The 24,491-nt window shown below is 37.8% G+C and overlaps 2 protein-coding genes across 3 annotated transcripts; both read left to right on the plus strand.

Annotated features, from left to right (window-relative positions):
- Positions 1-1,256: 1,256 nt before the first annotated feature.
- On the plus strand, positions 1,257-5,261 carry hmgb1b (high mobility group box 1b). The gene is made up of 5 exons (XM_028465685.1): positions 1,257-1,383; positions 2,983-3,138; positions 4,177-4,322; positions 4,434-4,608; positions 4,695-5,261. Exons 2-5 carry the CDS (start codon positions 2,992-2,994, stop codon positions 4,815-4,817), a joined length of 591 nt encoding a protein of 196 aa, XP_028321486.1. The 5' UTR covers positions 1,257-1,383; positions 2,983-2,991; the 3' UTR covers positions 4,818-5,261.
- Positions 5,262-6,696: 1,435 nt separating this feature from the next.
- On the plus strand, positions 6,697-23,568 carry LOC114474998 (protocadherin Fat 4). Of its 2 annotated transcripts, XM_028465650.1 has the most exons (16): positions 6,697-6,911; positions 8,578-8,785; positions 8,860-9,198; positions 10,156-11,069; positions 11,736-11,910; positions 11,989-12,169; positions 12,240-12,490; positions 12,579-16,889; positions 17,789-17,890; positions 18,177-18,478; positions 18,553-18,638; positions 18,733-18,912; positions 20,233-20,360; positions 20,442-20,653; positions 20,736-20,994; positions 22,273-23,568. In XM_028465650.1, the coding sequence occupies exons 1-16, from the start codon at positions 6,855-6,857 to the stop codon at positions 23,214-23,216; spliced, it is 8,649 nt and encodes a 2,882-aa protein (XP_028321451.1). In that variant the 5' UTR covers positions 6,697-6,854; the 3' UTR covers positions 23,217-23,568. The 2 variants fall into 2 exon arrangements, with proteins under 2 accessions (XP_028321451.1, XP_028321452.1); XM_028465651.1 differs by lacking the exons at positions 20,233-20,360; positions 20,442-20,653; positions 20,736-20,994; positions 22,273-23,568 and having other exon boundaries at positions 18,553-18,622; positions 18,733-18,891.
- The last annotated feature ends 923 nt before the right edge of the window (positions 23,569-24,491 follow it).

A 24,491-nucleotide genomic window follows, 5' to 3' on the forward strand; every position in this document is an offset into this window, starting at 1 on the left:
CGGCAAACTTGATCCCAGCGCTCTGTCTCCAGGCTGTGGTTATGGAGACTCACAACATTTGAAAGAATGCCTTGAGCTGCTCAGCAGGGGAGATGTTGCATTAAAAATGTACATGTTTTTCTTTCACTTGTTGATGCCATGGAGAGAGGAAATAGTATAAATGCCCATTAAAAAAATGTGGGTTTATTTATAAGAGAAGATTAGAATCTCCTGTGTTATCTATAAACACCAAAATTACATCAGATATTAAGTTGGTTTTCTGAAGATAGCAGCTTTTAATTTTTGAATTGTTGTCAGTAAAGATGAGATGAAAGGTGAAATACAATAAGCAGACAAACAGAGCAATTTATTGTTTATTTTTCTTTTCTTGTTTTAAATGAAGTGTAGAATATGCAATAAAATAACATTTGTTTCATCCATAAACAGCTATGTGAGCGAAATCAAAAGTAAACCAGATAAGCAAAAATATTTCAAAGCATTAAATAACAACTTATTTAATTCGATTTAATGGAGAAAAAATGTTTTACGGAAGGTCTGTTTAAAATAACGGTTTATTTTAGAAGATAGGATGACACTTTCATGCCATGACAAGAAATTTAAATTCTCAAGCAAAACGCTTTTACAAATACCACAAATAAATTAACAAAATACCAAATACTAAATTCAAATTTAGAAATTACTGCATCACTTTTACAAATACTGAGAACAAATATTTACAAATACTGAAAATAAATGTATAAAATGCCACACTTTTACAAAGACATAATACAAATAAAGAAAATTTGCTGCATCAATTATACAAATGCTAAAAAAAAAAAGAAAGAAATTAATTTACAAATATGGAAACACTTTTACTTTTACATTCAACATTTGAAAGTGTTTTGTAATTTGTATTTTTGCCCCAAATAATTCTATTAATTCGTTTAGAAAATGTACATTTGTTGTGGCATTTGTCAAAGTTTTTTTGCTGAAAAAATGAATTTGTTGTGGCATTCCTAAAATTGTTTTTTCACTTCTCAGCCACTGTAATAAAATGAATATATTGCTCATAATTCCGCAATGAACTTCTCAAAATCTTTGCATTCGTTAGGAATGAACTGTTTTCCTGTCACCACATGTTTGTGTGTGTTTAATACACCACAGTGTGTGTGGTCGTGTCTTCTGGTTTCAACTCAACTGTATTTAATCAAGTTTACCGCCATCGCCCTGTCGTTTGGTTTGACGCCCTACGACTTGTTGGTAGCCAATCAGCGTGTGTTTTACTGCAGCGCGCAGAAGAAGGCCCCTCCCTCTCAAAGAGCGCCTTAGCACTGACTGACTGAGCCGTTCGCCCCATTGTCTAAAGACGTAGCTACGTACAACTGACCTAGCATCGCTATTGGGGTAAGCTTACTTTTTCTTTTTTTTTTTTTTTAACACGAAAATTTTTGAGCGTTCAATTAAATAAATCCACATACTAGCATTAGCCATGCCTGTGTCCACATTGCGTTTATTTGTTCAAATAGCTTTGCGTCATAGCATGCTAACTGTGTCACGCTGCTGCTTTTTAAAACGTGCTATCTCATTCTCAACCACTGACAAACACGTTGTGAGTTAATATCACTAAGACAAACAGGGAATAACCGTGGGTTTGTGTAATTGTTCACGGAGTTGGCTTAATTTGGGTGACGTGAACTTTCTGTAAAGCGTGTCGATAGCATTGCATTGAGGCTAGCGTGGCTAAGCTCGTAGTTGAATGTTGGTAACCGGTGCTGAAGCTGTCCGTCTGTGCTACAGAGTAGACCACCACTCATTTCTATGGCAACGTCCTACAAGCCTATATGAACTTTAAATTAAATCAGTATTTTCCAATGGCGGACAGCCCGGTTGGAACATTTTAGAGAAGACGATAAGGATAGGGCGGGGATGCGTGCAAACAACATGCTAACCTTTGTTAGCAACCCTAATCAGCCATTTTAATAATCGTCTCATGAGATGAGCTCTGTGGCTTGTTAGCTTAGCTCAGAGATAACAGGACACAAAGACACGGGTGAAGTTGGTCACGAAAACGATAAATTAAAGGCATTTAATTACAATACGGCAATGTTACAGCCGTAAAGTTAAGTTTTAGTTTTACATCAAATACTACGAGATCTGTATTTGCAATCTATTCTATTTTCGCCAGTATTAATTATCTATGCACTTGGCAATTGAAGAGAAACTATGACATCTGATTACTGCATTTGTAAATATAGTTTACAATTGTATAATTCAAGGAAAAATATGTTTGTTTTTTTTCTTTTTTAAAGTGTGGTTATTACCTCGTAGTTTGCACAATGTATGGTTGAGACTTTAAATTGAATGCATTAGTGAGCCATATGTAAATTGTATTCCTCCATAGGGTTAAAATCAGCATAATATTAATTTATTTACAACATTTTAAACCACACCTTAAATTTAAACAGCTTTTTCCCCGACTTAAAATGGCGCAACGTTCAGGCTGTATTAAATTATCTTATTTTTTAAACTCAACTTTGGCATAGACATACAAAGCCAGATGCTTCATGCTAACAGCTAATGCTAATGTATTCATCCAGCAGCTCTGAGTCGGCATGCATTACAGGTTCTATCGTAGGACAGCATTTAACCCCCCCCTCCCAAAAAAAAAAAAAAAAAAAAATAGTTCTTTACCCAGCATTTAAACAGCATTTATAGAATGTTAGGTTAAAGCTGTTAGTTAAATGAAGCTAGTTGTAGAAAATGCTTTTTTATACAAAGGCTCATCAGTCAACCCAGACACCCCCCTCTCCTCCCTCCTCCTTCCTCCCCCAGCCACCGGCTTTAAACAATGGATGGGACTGACAAAGCCACAAGCATGCAAATAATAACCAATGGATTTTTTTTACCCCTTTAAAGCTGTTTGTACACATTTGGTTAAAAAAAAAAAAAGTTATTAATTGTGTTGTCAATGAATGTTGTTTCTGTCTCACTTTCACTGTTTAGTAATTCAAGATGGGGAAAGATCCAAAGAAGCCCAGAGGCAAAATGTCCTCATATGCTTTCTTTGTGCAAACATGCCGTGCGGAGCATAAGAAGAAGCACCCGGAGGCGTCCGTCAACTTCTCTGAGTTTTCCAAGAAATGCTCTGAGAGATGGAAGGTGATTGAAATGATTTGGAAGATATAAAATACTTCTTTATTTTTTTTCATCTGTCAAACTCATGGCCACGGGGCCAAATTCGGACCTTTGGAACGTCCAATTTGGCCCGCAAGAGAAGTAAGAAAAAATAAATAAAAAATACAGAGAAAACATGAACCATTGTGTAAATCAGTGGTTCTCAAACTTTTTTGGCTCAAGTTCACCCTTTTCTATTATTTCTGAATCCAAGTACCCTCTGTCAGAGTACAACATTTGGCTCTAAATACTATGAAAAAACAACTATATAGCATAATGATGGACTGAATGAGTGATTACACACATTTTAAAGGATCCCTTTTTGTAAATAAGTGGAATAAAACACTATTTATTGCCTATTGAATACAAATATTTCTATAGTTTTTAACATTTCCAGTCATCTTGATATGTTGAAATCAAGACTGTTTATGATTATCATTTATAATTCAAATAAACATTAAGCTTTTAATTGTTAATTTTTTACTAGTTCACTTTTAAGTACTCCCTCTATTTGAGAACCACTGGTGTGAATTAGATCACATAATTGCTTTCATTTTTAATGTTAAACTTGCAAAAAAAACTCACAATTCTTACAAAATACAATTTTGTCAAATTATTACACAGTATTTCCCTTAATTAAATAGAAATTGGCTGCAAAATCAAGGAAATTTAAAGTGTAGATCCTGTTGGGACTGATATCTGTACCTTATTGATTCTTACATATTTAATATTTTATGTATACGTAGAAGTGCAAACGAGGGCACAGAAATGTTGAAATAACTTGTTTTACCGCATCAAATCTGTGTCTCACTTGAGATTAAACTGCTCTGAATTTGGCCCCTGAACTAAAATCGTTTTAGTAGAGTAACTTTGGAATTAAAAAGAATATCATATAAAAAAGTATAAAGAATATAGATGTATACATATTTACAGAGATGCCTGTTTGTTGGACACCCCTGCTTTATTTATTAAGCTCGTTGGTATTAGTGTTACATTTGCTTTATTTCATTTTTTAATTTTCAGACAATGTCTCAAAAAGAGAAAACAAAATTTGAGGACATGGCCAAACTGGACAAGGTACGTCATGAAAAGGAAATGAGGAATTACATTCCCCCCAAGGGCCAGAAGAAGAAGCCTTTCAAGGACCCCAACGCCCCCAAGAGACCACCGTATGTACTGCTGTTGTGTCCACGTCACACAATATTTTATTTTAAATCTCGATTGTGTCGTAGCATAAGCTGTACTTTATATATATGTTTTCTTATTTTCGTCCCCCACAGGTCCGCCTTCTTCTTATTCTGCGCAGATCTTCGTCCCAAGATTAAAGCAGAGACCCCCGGGCTCACCATTGGCGACACAGCTAAGAAGTTGGGAGAGCGGTGGAACGGTTTGAGTCCAGAAGAGAAGCAGCCGTATGAAAGGAACGCGGCTAAGTTGAAGGAGAAATACGACAAAGTGAGTTTTCGCACCAAGCTGTGTTTGATACATAAACACGAGCAAATTCAAAACAAAATCTGATGCACTTTTTGGATTTTCCACAGGATGTTGTCATGTACCGCACGAAGGGAACTGTGGATTCTGGATCAGCCGCTGCAGCTGACGATGATGACGATGAGGAAGAAGATGATGAAGAGGACGAGGACGACGAAGAGGATGATGAGTAGTAGAACGCCTATGGATGGGACCTGATGTTTTGTTTATGCCATATAATCCTAATATACTCAATCTACCATTTTGAAACAGAAGTCCGATTGAACAAGAACTCGTGTATATTTAATGTTTTTAAGATGTACAGTGTTATTCTCATTTTTTGTAAAGTTAACACTACATATCTTACGTTTGAAACTTTCTAGTGGTAGCTCTATATCCCTGCCATACAATAAGATGATTTAGGAGGACTACAAATTTGGTCAAAAAGTGACTCGTCTTTAGCCGTTTTTTCAACTCAAAAATGAGATTTCTGAGTTGGTAGTGTAATCTTTATTTGGAGAATATTTTTTTACGTGCTGTCCTAATGTCTTTTTATTGTTCTTTGAATACCACTCTAATATCAAATGCAGCTGTCGACATTCAAGAATGTCTTCAATAAACGTCTTCTTTTTTTTTAACGTTCTTGTCTTTGTTTCAAATGTGTTATAGGTGGTGAACCTGATTTTCCATATATATATGAACAGTTTCATTCATTGTTTAAAATCCTTTATGTACTAAAAATTTAATATTCCAATACATCAATGCAAAATAAAACCGTATTAGGAATTCAAACAGTTCCTCCTTTTCAACGGCTGCCCTACCGTACTTATTTATCAATAAGAATACACAAAATAACATAAGAAACCACAAAAAAACAATTTTTTATTAACAGAAATACACCAAACCAATAACAATACACTATCTCTGAAAACATGGGAATTTACTAAATAACTCTGAATACTAGAATTTTTAATAGAAATACAATATCTGAAAACACATTTACAACAAAAAATATCAACAGTAATACATTATCTTTGAAAACACCAGGATTTACAAAAACAATACACATGTCAACAGAAATACACAAATCAGTAAATATATATATATATATATGCAGTATCACTATTTTCCCAATCAACTTTACGACTTCACTCCACTAGATGGCGTCATGCATTTACAATACCTGCTGGTACGCAGGCAGAAAAACTTAAATATTGCAGCCGTTTACATTTTCTATTAAAAAGAAGTAGGTTTTTTTTTTTTTTTTTTTCAATGTCTGATAAATGCAAAGTGACTGGGTTCAGATTTCAGTATGCGATAGAGAATCCTTTCAAGGTTTTAAAAAGCCAGCAATGTGTTCAAGATGGATACAAAAGGTGATCTATCAGTAACATTTCCACTAGTTTGTTCACTTTTGATTCATCCTCATGCAAGGGAACGTAACTTACATCACTGATTATTTAATAAAACCTTTTGTCACACCAGAAAAGGGAAATCCTGCGTGTTCTAGGTACAGTGTGCAATCTTTCCAATGTGATTTCAAAGAAGTACTCTCAGTGTTTGCATGCTGGGATTAAATTCCCCCCTTTTTTTGTAAATGGATTCTGTCTCAGTCACTTGGGGGCTGTGGGTGTCACATGTCGATGGAACTCTGAAGAACTTCTAAAGTTCTTAAAAGTGCCTGAAGTCATGAATAAAGCCACAGTGCTGATGCCCTTTCTGTAGAGTGAACGTAAGAAAACCTCTGTTAGACTTGATGTAAAATAGTTAGATAAAGTAAAAGCTTTTCTAAACGGGTTATTCTCCCTTTTATAACCTGTGATTATTTATATAAGGTCTTATTTTGCCAACTGCATCAAAAGCTTTCTGTCTCTGGTTAAATCCTCGATAACTCAACACTGAAACCCTCAGAGGAAAAGTATGAGATGGTAACAAGGAGGACCTTTTTGGTCGGAACCTTTTTGTTATATTTGCATAAAGTGATGTCAAACAGGCGTGTCCACCATGTCTCTGAAGAGAGAACATTCAGAAGTTTAGTTTTCCTTTAGTTGTGTTGTTTGTTGAGGAGGTAACACCGTATATTGATCTGTGGTATTCCTTTCTTCAGTTGATTTAAAAGACATGTATATATATATATTATTATTATTTTTTTCTTTTTTTGTTGTTAATCAATTTGTTTCACTTGACCTCATTATCATGACCCACAAAGAAGTTCTTTGAAAGTCAAACTCATGATGGACTTATCTGGACCATGGAGGATATATTTTCACATTTTCTCCCAATTTATGGTAAGGATTTCTGCTGGCTATATTTTAATATTGTTCCCTGCTTTTAAGGGGTTACGTGTTGATAATTCAGCATCAATTTTAATTTTACATTTATTTGATTGAATTAAAAATAGCATTTCCTAGCGTCATAATTTAATAAAGTCATGACAAACATATGCCCTGGGGGGAAAAACACCCATTTCGATGGTCTTATTTTCTCAATGTGTTAATTTTGAAGTGTAGAAATAACACCAAAATCTGTGTAATTTGTTTTAAAAAGTCTACAGATAAATGATTTGTGTTTTAGTTATTAAGTGCATATTTGAGCAGAGGTGTAAAGATTACTTATATGTTCTACTCAAGTAGAAGTACTGTTACTTGATTGAAATTCTACTCAAGTACAAGTAAGTCATACATAAAATACTCAAGTACAAGTAAAAATTATAGCTTAATTAAATAGTAAAAGTTACTAGTTACTTTCACATCCCACATTTATTTTTGGTAATAAATCTTGCCATGGTTCTTTGCATACAGTAAACATCTCATGTATAAACTTAAAAAGGAAGAGGCAAATTCTTGCACATTTGGAACATAATTTATTTCCCACAAAGGCATCTGTATAAAATAAAAGCTTTGTCAAAATATACAATTCTTTTTAAAATAAAATAACCCCAATGAATTTAAAATTACTGATTTACAGAGGTGAAAGTAATAGATTACAAGTACTCACGTTACTGGCATTGAGTTGCTTTTATGGGTACTTGAACTTTTTTGTACTTATTTTTATTTGCACTTAAGTACGTTTTAAAAGAAGTAAAACATTTGTTACATTTCTGCACCCAACTGTTACGGAGTAAATTATTAATTTTATATTTTAAAATGATCAACGGACATTGCTAAACTACAAAAAATGAAATGACCAGACAACAATCAAATGCATCACATCATAGCCGACCAATCAGATTAAACGTAATGCACGGCGCCAACACAGCATTGAATTCCTTTTTAAGTTAATACATGAGATGTTTATTGTCTGCAAGAGAACCGTGGCAAGATTTATTACCAAAAATAAATATGGGGGGGGGTGAAAGTAAGTAGTAGCTTTTACTTTAAGTACTATTTAATTGAGCTACTTTTTACTTCAGTATTTTATGTATGACTTACATGTACTTGTACTTCAGTACAATTTAAATCAAGTAACAGTACTTGTACTTGAGTAAGATATATCCGTAGTCTTTACACCTCTGCTGATTTAGAAATATACTCAAAAAAGTACAAGTACCCATAAAAGCAACTCAATTACAATAACGTGAGTACTTGTCATCCATTACTTTCACCTCTGTATTTTAATGGTAGAATTAAGTCTCAAAATGTGTGTTCCCCTGAGAATTTAGGATATATGTTAACATTTTAAAATTCCCAAAGGGACATTTATTAAAGTTTTTGTCATGTTGTTATGCTAGATGTTGTTGTTTAGGTAGTGGCTATTCGTATGGTTGCCATATCAATATACCGACATTCTATCCATATGCAGCGCCCCTCATTGGCCAGTTTAGGTCACATGACTAAGACTAAACCTAACCGTACCAATACGTACCAATAGCATCGGGGGTTGTCCTTACGGCAACCGTACAAATAGACACTTTGTTGTTGTTAATGAATGTGTTGTATGGTGACCTTTCCACAGGTGTTTGGTTCTGCATCCTCACACGATTCTTCCTCTACACGTGTGAATGTGAGCTCTGAAGTGAGGACTACTGGAAAGCTCTCTTGGCTTCCGTCTGTTCCCACCGAGCTATGGTTTGGAGACTTACAACCTGATGAAAGATGGAGAACACACAAAGCTTCGTTGAACACTGTCTATTCCTTCCAAGTGAAAGAAGACACATCACCAGGTTCTTCATGAATACACAAGTGTTGCATTTTGCACCAGTTTCCTGATTGATTTCATGTTTCACTTTGTTTACAGGAACCGTGGTGGGAAAGGTGGAGGCCATGTCTGAGACTCTCACACCTTTCACGTACTCTGTGCAGGAGGATGATGGGGAGAGCCTTTTTCTTCTCAGTCCCATCTCGGGGGAGTTCCTATTATCTCGCAGCCTGGATTTTGAAACCCAGCGATTCTACGTTCTCACGGTGCAGGTGCAGCAGAGGGACTCAGTGTCCAGTGTCAGAGTTTACTTCAATGTGCTGGATGTGAACGACAACCCCCCTGTTTTCAGCCAGGATGTGTTTTCTGCTTCACTATTAGAGGACACCCATGTGGGCATGTGCTTCCTGTCTATAAATGTGTCAGATAAAGATGATGGTAAGCGTGAAACATTGATATACTATTCACGTTCAAAAATATGGGTTTTAGATGAGTGGTTGTCAACTGGTCCAGCTTTGATTGTTGAACATTTCTCATTTTTAATCTTCATTAAATGAAAAATATAACAGTAAAATAACACTTACCGGTAATTAAACAACTTAGTCAACAATGCAACATAAAAACAGACTAAGTGCAATTTTCATCTGATTATGTAATGAGTAGGTGATCGTACAGTATATATATAGAAATATATACTGTATATAAGTCCTAATGTATTACCACCTATAAATTCTCTTCAAAATTCTCACTACAGGGACAATATCATGACAGGAAGGGCATGAGAATACCCTTAACCTATTTTAGATTTTCATTGTTACTATCTTACTAATGTTCTAAAATAGGCTAGGCGATTTCACATCTCATGTTATTTATGAGTTTTGAAGAAGAATACTCACAATTTTTGCCTTTTTTAATAAAGTTTAATTAAAAAAAATAAAAAATGTACCCCTTTTTTGTACTAAAATACTCAAAAACTGAATATCTATTCCAAAAAATATAGTCAACTCATGCATCAAACTGATAATGGAAAAAAATCCTCGTAAGCAGACTAATTTAGTAAAAATGTAATTTTCTTCCTGATAGTTTCATCAGAAACAAGTCTTTTTAAATGAATAAACAAAAATACTGTCGTTTAATGGCTTGTATCCATTTTAATCGGAAAAGCATCATTTTGTGTCAAAAAGCAACACAAAATGATGCTTTTGCACTATGAACAAAACTAAAAATATCAAAGTGAGCACTATTGTTCAGACTTTGCACATTTTACTTGACACACTCATACTTGATAAAGCAAGATTATTTTTCATGATTTTTCAAATACAGCTGATGCACGTTTACCAATGTTGTTAAAGATGAGTATGGATGTTATTTTGCCTGCGTTTTTTCTCTTTTCAGGTGAAAATGGGGACCTGAAGGTGAAAATAGCCAGTGGAGATGAAGAAGAAACATTCTTCTTCCACTCATCTGGTAGTTTGTGTCTGAACCAGGGTTTAGACTGGGAGAAACGATCCTTCTACAATCTGACCATCACCGCCAATGACTGCGTCCAGCCCGTGTCCTCACAGTTCACCAGTGCAGTCCATGTCATTGTGTACATCGAAGACATCAATGACAACGCTCCAGTTTTTGTATCAGCTAAAAGTGCCTCCATCCCAGAGGACACCCCACTTTATTCTGTTATAATGACTGTAGAAGCTATGGATGAAGACAGTGGACCAAGCGGAACAGTTTTATATTATTTGAACAACACCTCTGAAGGCATGTTCAGCATTGATAGTCGAAGTGGAGAAATATTTCTGATGGGAACGTTAGACAGAGAGGAGGTGGATACCCTGTTTCTTACTGTAACTGCTGCTGATGAAGGATCTCCTCAGATGGCCACTACAATTCAAGTCACTGTGATTATTGAGGATGTCAATGACCACAACCCTGAAATGTCCCAGAGCTCTTACAGCCTTCAAGTGCAGGAGGACGTCGCCAGAGGAACCAGCCTGTTTCAGGCTCAGGCTCTTGATAGAGACTCAGGCCCGAATGGAAGAATCCGATATAAGCTGACTCAGACAAGTCCGTTTGTAGTCGACTCGGTTCGAGGTGTTGTCACAGTCATGGATCGGCTAGACAGAGAGAGGGAATCAAACTACACCTTTTTCATGATTGCTGTAGATCAAGGGAACATTCCCAGATCGGCTACATCCACCATCATCGTTACTGTTTTGGATGTCAATGATGTCGTGCCTCGGTTTTCTCCAGAAACACTGACTTTACACGTGAAGGAGAACGAGGACAATTTCCCTCATATATTACATCAGGTGCTGCTGCACTTCCATCAAATGAGAGCCCTTGTCAGTGCCCGATCCTGTCACGGGCTCAATCCTTTCAGAACCTTTTCAACAAATGCGCAAAACGAGTCTACATCCGGTCACCCTATTTTACGGCAGTTCTTGTACTATTTAAAAGGTTGAAACCCTGCGATTTAAAAATCATTTGTTTGTGCATTCTAAATGTGCTACCGAGATTTCCCAAAATGTTGGAAATTTGTATTTTGAGTGAATTCTGATTTATTTTGGATTTTACATTATTTTCTGTTTGATTGTCAATAGTTGGGTTTCCATTAAAGATTTTCGCAAAATAAAAGCAATATTTCTAAATGTCGACAAAGTATACAAAGTATAATTGCGCTATGAACGTGTTTTTATATATATCATCTTGCGGTGGTTTTTCTTTTTTTGTCTTTTTAAATTTAAATGAACAATTAAAAACACTCCAAAAACAGTCACATATTTACATGTGTACCATTAAAATATTTAACAAACGTTGTATGTTTGGTTTACATTCATATATCTCGTCCCTGGAGCTCTGTCGTGAAGATTGCGAGTGAAGGAAGTGCATGCGTTGAAGGGATTTGAAAGGATCGAGCACTGACAGCCTTCTACTTCCCAATTTTATGATATTTATAATCGTTTTTTTCCACTCAGGCCTCAGCATCAGATGAAGATTCAGGGATCAATAGTCAGCTTGTTTATCATATGCAAAATGGAAACAATGATGACTTATTCTCTATTTCACCCAATGGCTCATTTGAAGTGTCTCACAGCCTCGACAGAGAGAAGAATTCGCTCTACATTATCACTGTCACTGCTGTGGATTCAGGTAATTACACTGATAGACACCGGTTTTTTAACATAAATCGAGATAAACTTCATATTTATGGCATTGTATCGTTTAAAGGACTACCATCGCTCACCGGCACATTGACTTTGCACATCGTAGTGGACGATGTCAATGATAACCATCCAGAATTTCCCGAGGAGGCGTATAACACCATAGTGTCAGAGGACAGTGCAATAGGAACTGTCTTCGCCATGATTACTGCATCGGACCCTGATGAGGGTGTCAGTGGGGAGATAAGGTAAAGTGAATCATCAAAAATCTACAGTAGGGCAATAAAAAGCAAAACAAAATATGCTTCTTTTATGCAGGTATTTCATTGAAAACCCAGACGTACCTTTTGCTATTGAGGAAACTTCTGGGGAACTGTATACAACAGGGGTTCTTAACAGGGAGAGTGAAGCCATTTACAGGATGACTGTGATTGGCAGTGACTCCCATCCCGCCGAGCCCTTGTTCAGCTCTGTGCTTGTAATTGTTCTTATTGGTGATATCAACGACCACTGGCCACAGTTCCTGAACAGCCCTTATGTGGCCTATGTTCCAATTGACTTAAAAGCTGGTAGGAAACCTTTCCTCTAGTTGGAAATACATTTATTCATTTGTTGGACTTGCTGGTGAACCTGAATATATTGCCCTTTGTGTTACAGGTTCAGTGGTTTGTGCCGTTCAAGCGACGGATGAAGATACTGACATGAATGCTGAGCTATATTATTCATTATATGGGCCGAGCTCCGATCTGTTTTCCATTGATCCACATAGTGGTGCTATCTTCTCTTCAAGTGACATCCATGATAATGATGATTCTACTCTGCATGTGCACGTAGAAGACGCTGGTGAAACTCCTAAATTTGACATCACGACAGTTAGCGTCCGGTTTCAAAACTCTTCAGATTTCCCACGACTGAATGTGGAAATCGTGCATTTTTCACTCTCCGAGGACGAGCCTGTGGGAACGCTGGTGGCTGTGATCTCTGCAGCGAGCTCCAGAGCGGAGCCTATATCTTTTTATCTTGCCTCTGGAAATTTTGAAGATGTGTTTCTTGTGGAACAAACAAGTGGAGCTGTACTACTTGAGAAGCCGTTGGATTATGAAAACAGAAAAGACTTTCCTTTGTTGGTAGAGGCACGAGATGCCGGTTCGCCTCCTTTCTCATCATTTGCAGAAGTGTACCTAAATATCTCAGATGTGAACGATAACGCGCCGCAGTTTACTCAAGGGGAGTACCAGTGCAATGTCTTTGAGAACTCCCCACCATCAATATTCTGTGACGTTCTTGCTGTTGATGCAGACTCTGACATTTACGGCATGGTGGTTTACAGGATAACGGAGGGAAACAGTGAGGACATCTTCTCAGTCGACCCAGAAAATGGTTTACTGAGCACCACTAGTAGTTTAGATAGAGAACACATTGCTGAATTTAATCTAACCATTGAAGCTGCAGAGTTAGAAAACCCACAAAACAAGGACACAACAACTGTTGTCGTCACCGTTTTAGACAAAAATGACAACCCCCCACATTTCACACAAGTATTTTACATTGAGGTGACAGAGGATATCCCCCCTGGACACACAGTTAGTCAAATCACCACAAGTGATGATGATACTGGCGCTAATACGCTCACATACTCCATTGTTGATGAAAATGAAGATCTGCCTTTCTACATTGATTTAACCACAGGCTTCATCACTGTTGTGCTTCCACTAGACAGAGAGGAGCATGATCATTATGTTTTTAAAGTAGTTGTGAATGATTCAGCATGGAGTGTCAGCACAGATGTCACGGTCACTATTTTAGACGTCAATGACAACAAACCGGAGTTTTCTCATGCTTTTTATAATGTGGTTTTCCCTGAAACCAGAGACGAAGAGGTTTTAGTTCTGCAGGTGATTGCTACAGACGCAGATGTTGGGAAAAACGCAGAGATTCTTTATCTTGTGGAACCATCAAATGTAGAGTTTTGGGTGAATTCGTCAACAGGGGAAATCTATACCAAGCAGCCTTTGAGACTCTTTAACATCTATCAGTTTAGAGTCATTGCTTTTGACCACGGCAGTGTTCCTTTGTTCAGCACTGCTACTGTAACTGTGAGATCAGAGCCTCATAACCTCTATCCACCCATGTTTTTACCTGTCAAAACTCTCTTGGCTGTTCCTCATCATCTGGCTGTGGGAACCGAACTGGTTCAACTTACGGCCTTTGATCCTGATCTGAATAGCAGCACTGATATAAAGTTTGTTTTAAAAGGAGGAAACTCATCTAATTTTGTGTGGGTTCAACCACACAGTGGGAAACTAATTTTAAACCGAACCCTCGCAGGGAGTGCAAATCGTTTCCTACATCTACTTGTTGAGGCCGAAGATCAAGGCTTTCCCTCTCTGACATCACAGATCGGAGTTATGTTGGAAATTACTGGGAGGAATCAATTTGCTCCTAGCTTCAGCAGATCACGTGTCTCCTTCTCCGTCCCAGAGGACTTGCCTGTGGGTTCAGTGATTGGGAAAATTCAAGCAGAAGACAGGGATTATGGTGCCAATGGTGCAATTACATATCAAGTCACCTTCAAGAATCAGTCTTTGCCATTTTCTGTTGGTAAAGCCTCTGGACTGTTGACACTGATCAAAGAATTGGACTTTGAAATTAAAGATGGCTTTGACTTTCAAGTCAAAGCGATGGACGGTGGCTGGTTTTCTAAAACAAGCCTTTTAAATGTGACAGTGAGGGTTCAAGATGTGAATGACAACCCTCCAGTCTTTTCATCCTCAGAGTACATCGCATCTGTATTAGAAAATGCTGAAATTGGATCGGTCGTTGCAGACGTGAAAGCATTTGATAACGACTCAGGAGTTAATGCACAAATATTCTATTCACTATTTGTCGGCCCTGTGGATAAATTCAAGGTCGATTCAAGGAATGGCACCATTACTACTTTGGAACTCTTTGATTTTGAGGATGAGCAGATGTTTGATTTAGCAATTAAAGCGTCCAATCCAGGTGGATACACGTTATTCAGTCTGGCACATGTTGTTATTCATATCATTGATGTCAATGAATTCACACCCACGTTCAGGAATAAAGATATTCACTTTTCTGTTTTTAGAAATGTGACAATTGGTACGCTAGTTGGGAAAGTTAAAGCCACAGATTATGACCTTGGACGTGAAGGACTGGTGTTTTATCTAATGTTTGGTCCAAATAAGAAAAAGGGCTTTGAAATTGACCAACTTTCAGGAGAAATATACACAACCAGTAGTTTAAGGAAACTAGGCAACAGTCGAGTTATTTTAAAAGTACTGGCAAAAAATGCTGGTGTGATCACGGAAATGAATACAGATGAGGCCTTGGTACACATCAATGTTATTAACACCAATGATGCACCAATTTTCTCCTCTACCCGTTACTTGGCAAATATTAGTGAGGACAGTTCAATAGGGACGTCAGTAGTGAAGGTGAGCGCTCTGGACCAGGACTCGTTTTCTGATTGGAGTCGTTTCTTCTTCAGCATTGCAAGTGGAAACACAGAGCTCTCTTTCACAATCGATGCAAGCAGCGGTGTTGTTTCAGTGAACTCTCGCCTCGACCGGGAGCTGTGCTCAATATACCATCTGACTATCACGGCCACTGATAACGGTTCTCCACCAGCTACTGGAACGACGGATGTCATCGTCACTATTGTGGATGTTAATGACAACGCTCCCATGCTCATTTCCACTTTGGCAGAGGTGAAGGAAAATCAGCCCCAAGGCACCATTGCTGCACGATTAAATGCGTCAGATCCAGATTCACCTCCAAACCAGGGTCCTTTTACGTACTGGTTGATAAATTCCTCAGGCACTTTTTCACTGACTTCTGATGGTGTTTTAATTACCACAAGTGTTTTGGATAGAGAGCAAATGTCTGCATATATTGTCTTGGTGGGTGTCAGTGATTCAGGATTTCCTTTACCTCAATCATCAACAACAACATTCCACATCAATGTCATGGATGAAAACGATAACCCACCATCACCCAGAAACATCTTCATTGAGGTGAAGTATTTTGGTATTTCTTTTCAAGGAGGGTGGATTGGTCATGTTCATCCAGATGATCAGGATGAGTCTGACACATTTGTATGCTCCATAAAAAGTGGGCCTGTAAACATGTTCTCCCTACATAACGGCACATGTGGCCTGTGGTCGTCTCCTTTTCAGGGTGAGGCCACTCTAAACATCACCGTTGAAGCTTCAGACCAGCTCCACCTTCCAGTAAACAACAGCATCTATGTTAGCTACAAAGGTTTCACCAATGCTTCTGTGGATAGCTGTATTTTCTTCTACGTGGCTTCAACATCAATGGAAGAGTTCTTGTCAAAGAAGTACCTGAGGTTTGTAAAAGCTCTGGACAGCCTGTTTAACCTACAGGCCTCGAAGACCCACGTGTTTGGAATTAAAGACAGTGGCAATGAAATCCTCCTGTTAGCTGCAGTCAGAAACTACAATGGTGAATACATCAACAGAGAGATAGCGAGCGGTATATCTGCTGGACATCAGAAATTACTTGAGAAGCAGAGCAATGTGTCAATTTCTCACATCACAAGTGATCCATGTCTCACCAGTCCATGTCAAAACAGGGCAAGATGTAACCAAAACATCTACGTCAGCCAAGAGGTTTTGGTTCTTGAAAGTGCAGCAGTCATCTTTGTGTCGCCACAAAAAGAGGTTTTTAATTGCACGTGCCAGACCGGATTCATGGGTTCCCGCTGTGAACAGGACATGGACGAATGTCAAGCAAGTCCTTGTAAAAACGAGGCCACCTGTGTGAACACCGAGGGAAGTTTCTTCTGTCGCTGTCAGGATGGCTTCACAGACACCATCTGCTCAGCTGATGAAGATGAATGTCTAAAGGTCGAGTGCCAGAACGGCGGAAGTTGTGTAGCCACACAAGAAGGATATCGCTGTTACTGTGCGCCTGGATTTGAAGGTCAGGAACCAGTAGTTTTTAAATCTTGCATGAAACACTAAATTTGTGAGATACATAGATTTCTAGGACTCTACAGATGATCTGAACGTATCAAACAGTGTTAACTTCAACTTTGTCAGTTAGGATTTTAAGTCTTTTTTTTGTTTGTTTGTTTGAGCTGACAAAATTGAATCCAATTAGTATTTTATACTGAGGTATAAACACATTCATTGTATACAATAGGACTTTATTTGATTGAAGCAAATCAGAAGTTATCTTAGAGTTTGGCAGTTATCCAATTGCAGAAGGATAATGCGGGAAGTTAATTTAATATATGCATTTTTAACCATTTTTAACTAAAGCATCTACATATTTATCCTTTCTGAAACCTTTGATTGAAGATTAAAAAGTTAAAAAAAAAAACTATTATTTTATTTAAAGACTCTATCACAATTCAGTGGAAAAAGCAATGTTAGTTTTGAAATATAATAGACTTTAACTACCAAAAAATGGATCTCAAGAATTTCACATTTTTGTTATTATTAATTTGTCTAAAGGGTTAATTCCTAATTTTAAATATTTAGTCTATTTTGATTCCTGTACATTTAAGATATTTAAATTTGTAAATCTTTAATAAGAACATGTACTTGAAACTTGTTTAAAAGCTTGGTACTTGCCATTATAAATCCTAATTTTAAAAACCCCTAAGTAACATTAGATTTATAGTATTTGTACAAATAAGAAATAACTCATTTATTTAACTCCACCAATGTATTAATATTAGACCTATTGACATAATTGTGTAAAAGAAAAAAAACCTGTTCCAATTTATGGAAAATCATTCAAAAAAATATATATTTTGTTCAAAAGTGTGGTGTCTGTTATAGGTCATAAAACTATATGTATTTTGGTGTTTCCAGGAAGAAGATGTGAAAAGGTTAAAGACCACTGTCGATTAAGCCCCTGTGCTGAGGGCAGCTGCGTCAGTTCACTGACAGGATTCTCCTGTAACTGTCCATTTGGTGAGAACGATGCAAAGGAACAATGCCTAATTTTTTTAATTTTCTTTCGCAAAATTGAAAAACATACCGAGACCTTTCAGTCACAAGTGGAAATGCAGGTGAACACAGTTGGGATGCCTGGGAAGGATTGCATTTAAAAATGATCCCCTGGGCCATTGATTAGAAATAAAAATATATTTTAGTATTTCACTAAATTAAAAGACAAACAAACATATATTGACATATGAAACCAAAACAGCTTTTCAAATATCATATTTTTTGCCACTGTGATCGATTTTTAATGCAGGTGTCAGTGGAATCCATTGTGAAGAACAGAGTTATGGCTTTGAGGAGCTTTCCTTCCTGGAGTTCCCGCCATTAGATCACCGGACTAACATCATTTTTCTGGAGTTTGCGACTGTGCAGAAAAACTCCCTCCTCGTCTATAATCCTGGAGGCCCGTCCAGCAGAGACTTTTTTATACTGGAGATACTGGATGGAACGGTGCAGCTCTCCTATGATCTGGGTGCTGGATCGGTCAGGCTGAAGACACACAAGAACGTAGCAGATGGACGTTTTCACAGTGTGACCGTGAGGAGGATTGGTAACGTAGGTGCTGATGTGAAGCAGACAGCTTTGTGTGCGATGTGGGTGAAAAGTTGGGCCGTGTTTATTTTTCACAGATTGGATATTTGAATGTTGACAACTGCACAGAGATAGACAACAAGGGGTTCTGCTCTTCAAGGAGGGATGGTTTGTTCACAAAGAGGTTTCAGGGACACATGAGTAACATTTTAACCTTTTTAAACATTTGTCTGTGCTTTAACTTGCTTTGTTCTTGTCTTTCTTTCTGTCCATATAAGGACACTTGATGTGGACGGCAGTAACGTGACTTTTGGCGGAGTGAGAAGCATTAAGGTTCTACTTCTGCATCCCGCTCACCTTTCAGCCCATGATTTCGTAGGATGCATTCGAAACATTCACGTTAATGGGATAAAGCTGAAACTTTCAACCGCGCTTGCCGCCTTTAACGTCATTGACAGGTTGGTTGCATTCAAAGCAAAATGAAAAGACTAAAAACAGCAGACAACTGCTAAAGCTATTTTTATCATGGCAAAAATAATTGTTTGGTTTTGTCAGATTCTGTAAACTGATTTTCGGAGCAAAGGTTAGGGTGTCAGAACGTTAGCTTGTAACCTGAAAAAGGAGTCGATGACTACAACACCTGCTGTTATAAAAAGAAACACACTCACAATGTGTAAGACTTTGGAGAAAGAGGATCTTCAGAGACCAGCGAGACCTATAGGCACGACCCCCTCATGAGGACAAGGCGCTGCGGTGCCTGTGGCCTCACTCATCCCAGCCACTGACCAGTAAACACTCTGGGACTGATGAAAAATATGGTTTTACTTGAAACTAAATATTGTGAATTACGTATAGTTCCAAAGGTGTTTTACTACCTGTTTATGTTTTTTATAATGCAGAGGGATTCCCCAATGATCCTCCATCTTTTAGTCTGTGAGGGTAATCCAATCCAATCCAACTTTATTTATAAAGCACTTTAAAAACCCAGGAAGAGGGGGACAAACTGCTGTACAAAATTGACAAAAGTACATACACTATAAGACAAACAATAAAACAATACAACTTATAAAATAACAGTACATAAAATCAATGCAACTAAAAACCATACGCCAAAGTAAAAATATATGTTTTTAAAATAAATTTAAAAACAGGCAGAGATGAAGCCTCTCTGATATAAAGTGGCAGCGCGTTCCACAGCTTCGGACCCGCAACTGCAAAAGCTTGGTCGCCTCTGAGCTTTTTTCTGTTGTTTCGCACCTTTAGCAGACGCTGGTCAGCTGATCTAAAAGTACTCGAGCAGGGACTTAGGTGAAGACGTTCTGCCATGTATTGTGGTGCGAGGCCATGCAATGATTTAAAAACACTTTAAAGGAGTTTGAATTAAATTCGAAAAATGAATTGGCAAATTTGTTTTATTTGCTCGTTTTCCCCCTCGGTCCACCGTGAAATTTGTTTTAGTGAATATTCATTAATGGCGTTCACCTGACCTTTTATAAACACCATATGAGCGATGGTTCCTCACGTGCAACAACTTTCGAGTTGATTGTCATTTATAAACGGAAACGGGAGTGGGACGAGCGTGCGCCCTCGATTATAAGCCTGACAGTTTTTTTGTGTACGCACTTCCTGGTTTTATCATTTATAAAACTATGCCTTTACCGAGGCATAGTTTTATAAACGAGGCCCCTGGTCATTAGAAACACCAGAATTAAAAGTTCTACGCTGTCAGTTTCCTCATAGTTTGTGTTTTGTTTTGTCTCTTTGGTGAATCGTTAAAGGTGTCCTCGAGCAACAGCGTCACCATGTCACGGTGTCCCCTGTGGGAATAACGGTGTGTGTTATGACCTTTGGTCTGACTATTTCTGTGAGTGCAAAATCCCATTTACTGGAAGAAACTGCACTGAAGGTAAAACAGTTACTGTATTCCCTGTACTTGTTTGGTTTGAATCGTCCAACTGTTTATTGTTTCTATTTTTCAATGCTACAGAAACGTATGAGGACCTTGTGCTGTGGTTCAATGGTACTGAATATGTTGAGTATGTTATCAAGGAGAGATTCAAGAGAGATTACATACTGAAGGAATCTATGAACACTGGAAAAGATGGAAGCGCTGACGCAGTGATAAGCATTAAGTTTAAAACAAGCGAAGATGGAGTGTTGGTGTTTGTGCAGAAACAGATGGAGAACATCATGCTTAAGGTATGTGTGATGTCACATCATTGAGGTATTTGTCGTAGTGGGGTTTTTACTATAAATATAATACATGTTTTTTCTGATATAGGTAAAAGACAAAAAGCTTGTGTGCATTTCTGAGGAGCCGCTGTCAGGACGCGTGTCAGAGCTGACCGTGGACGTCACTGTAGCTGATGGTGTTTGGCATGCGCTCTCCCTATTCAACAATGGTCAGAATTACATCCTGTCTGTAGATGGTGAAGCAGTCATTAACAGCACAGAGACACAAATGGACCTCAGCCCTGTGGGTGTAGAAAAGATTCTTCTCGGTGCGGCTCCAGCCGGAGACAGAAAACACCCAGAAAAAGGTAAACGTTCATCATCAGATGAAGTTTCTAAAGATTTGAGCTTTTGTAAAGTACATTGTGCTACAGTAAAGTCTTGTTTTATAGATAAAACTGTATTTGTTAATAGGGTTGCAAAGGGGTGGAAAACTTCAGGTCGATTTCCACTGAAAGTTAAACTCTGGAATTTTGGGAATGTTCAAATGTGTTACATTTTATGGCAACATTTTTATTGTAATTAACCAGGAATGGGGGGTCACTTTTTAAATAACTGATGCTGATTTTTAGATGATGCAAAAAACTATATTTAACATTGCTTTTTTCTAAATTTGCCCAATAATTCCTGTTAATTCCCATGGAAAGTTTCCAACTTTAAAAATTCACAGAATTTTGCGACCCTAGTTAAAAGGTAATGTTTTTTTATGAATGGATGCTAACATTTATGTTTTATTATAATACAGTTATTTAAAATGACTTCCAATTTCCAGTTTAAATCCTGTAACTTTGGGTGATTGTTTTTTATTTATTGGAAATATGGTAAGGTTTCATTTATTCAGACAACTTTTTTCAGGAAATTTACTTTGACACTTACTTTGAAATTTACTTTAAACTCCTGACATATTTCAACTGCCAACTGTCAGTCTTCCTCAGAGGGTCTGCTGAGCTTCTTTCTGGCAATGGCCAGCCAGAACTGTCAAGTTGGTCACGCCCAGAAAGAAATCATAAGATCAGCAGACACTTCTGAGGAAAACAGACCAAAGTGATCAAAGTGAATTTCAAAGTAAGTTTCAAAGTAAATTTCCTGAAAAAAGTAGTTTGAATAAATGAAACCTAAACGTGTTATTTCAAAAAAGAAGACAAAATTAACTTTGCTGGAATTAATTGGTGTTTTAATAGTGTTTTAAACGTATTTATTTCTTGCCCTGTGAGAATGTAGCAACACAAATTTCATTGTATATTCTTGGGCAGTGACAATAAAGTCATGATACGTTTAATTCTCATGAATAGTTTACATTGAACAATCCAAAAATTCCCCAGCTCAAGCTCCTGTGAACATTTACCGGATATTTTTCGCCCGTTTGCAACCATATTTTTTATCCATTTATGAGCTGGTACTCTGAATGCAACCAAGATAGAAAAGTACTTGATACATATCTTTATTTATATCATTGAAACATATTCAACTACAACCTGCATACTTATGAAGAAAAACGTGAACATAAGATCAACATTTATAAAGGGATCACTGTAGAAAAAACCTGTTATCTTAATTTTGTGTGTGTGTGTCTGTGTGTGTGTCAGGTTTCCATGGATGTGTGCAGTATTTCAGTGTGCACGGATACCCTCTTCCCTTCAGTGGTCACAGTTTGATGGTGGACATCTGGCCGAGCTCCACCTTCTTTCAGTCCAGCTGCGGCTCTGAAGGCGTTTGCTTCCACTCGTCTCTTCTACTGAACAGATCCTGTATCTGTCTACATAATGTCTCCTATCCTGATTGTGATGTTTGCGTCTCCTCAGCAGAGGAGAAGGACCTGTGCCTTAAAGTGCAGGACGGTGAACCCCTGTGGCTCATAGCTGTGGTTCTACCTCTGATATCCATCCTAGGAGTGTTTCTGTGGCTTTTAAAATTGGGGTGTAGAAATGCAAGACATCAAGATGCGAGTTTGATGCAAAAAGGAGAGCGTGAGATCAACAACAAGGCTTACTGTTTAGAGGGCCCAGATGTTGCGTGTCAAAAAAGAGGAGATGACGCAGTGAGAACTGATCAGCAGAAGTCAGGGGTGCAGATAACAAACCCCGTAAAGCCTCTAAATGACCTTTGTCAAAACAAGCCACTACAACGCAAACACACGCCACTGTCGAAACTTACGGAACCAACACAAGCTCTTACCTATGAAGACATCCAGAAACTTCAGCAATCGTCCACGTTTAGCTCATATCTGATTACGGATGTTTCATCTGAGAGTGAAACAGACTCAGAGCGGGAACACGTTTCTGTCATCAGTGGAAGTGCACAAATCCCTGACCCTGTGGTAGTGTGTAAGCACAGATCCCATTCTGGACTGTCATGCTGCTTCTCTGCTGCATGCCAGAACACACCTGGGGGTGAGTTTGAGAAATGGGAGCGCTTCCTAAACCTGCGACTTCCTTACAGCAGCTACGCTCCTGTATTTAACGACATCGCATGTTTTCCAAATGACTCTACAGATAGTGAAATGCATAGTGACAATGAAGAGATTATTTAAATGTCAGACCCGCTTTGTCTTATTTCAGGGTTGCGGGGGTCTGTCCGTGTCTATCTCCGGCTCACACTGGGGATTAGGCGGGGGTACACCCTGGACAGGACGCCAGTCCATCGCAGGGGAATATTCACTCCTACGGGCAATTTAGAGACTCCAATCAACCTAACAATCATAGCGATATAAAAAGCAGCTTGAATGTATTTCAGTTTAAAATAAGCCTTTTCACACTCTGGAACTGCGCATGTGCGACCTGGGGGGTCATAGGTCAAGAGGGATATAAACGTAAACAAACTCTTATATCCCTCTTGACCTTTGTCCTAATGCGGAAGAGCTGAAACAGCTTGCGTGGAGAAAACCCCACACATCATGGGGGGGGGGGGGGGGGGGGGGGGGGGGGGTACATGCAAACTCCACACAGAAAGGACCCCAAGGATTGTACCCAAGACCGACGCGCTGTGAGGCAGACATGCTAACCACCAAGCCACCATGCAGCCCAGTTGTTTAACCATAATCATATAATAATATATAAAAACATCTTGTTTGTGTACCATTTGGCTATATTATTTCATAAACTATTTAATAGCTGTTGATGGGAGTAAAAATTGTGTGAATCTTAATTTATTTTCATTCTGTCAAGGTAAAGGTTTTCACAAGGAATATTCAACTTTATTACATTATATGTCTAGAAAGGAGCAGGGGGAAGAACTTCTTATATCACCTGCCCCTTACTCGATCACAAGTATTAAACAGTTAACTGCTAAATTTCTACTGAGATAATGATATTACAGCATTATTTAATGAGAAGAAAAACAAAATTAAAACAAATAATACATTAGCAAATTCAAGTACTTACACACCAACTCTCTGCACTAAAATTGGAAAACAAATAACCCTAAACACCATGTTCATATTGTTCTAGGAGTCTCTTTTTGAACATTATTTTAAACTGAAAAACATTCAAACTGTTTTTTATATCACTGTGTATAGAATTCCACATTTTGATGAAATGCTATAAATGCATGATTGGTTAAAATCAATGGATTTGTGTGTGTTCATCTTTGTCTCTGTAATGGTTTTTGACTGGTGTCAATAACTTATATGTGTACAGAAGACAATAAGTAAATGTAAATTAAGAGGTAAACACTAAACTAGCTGTCAGTCCATCATATAGCCACACTCACATTTACCTCACTCTCCATTTAACCTAACATTTCTTTTTTTAGTGTAAAGCTCTACTGACCAAACAAACCCATCTTCTGTTAACAAAACTTAAATTGT

The sequence above is a fragment of the Gouania willdenowi genome, chromosome 13, assembly GCF_900634775.1.
Source record: "Gouania willdenowi chromosome 13, fGouWil2.1, whole genome shotgun sequence".
NCBI lineage: Eukaryota > Metazoa > Chordata > Actinopteri > Blenniiformes > Gobiesocidae > Gouania > Gouania willdenowi.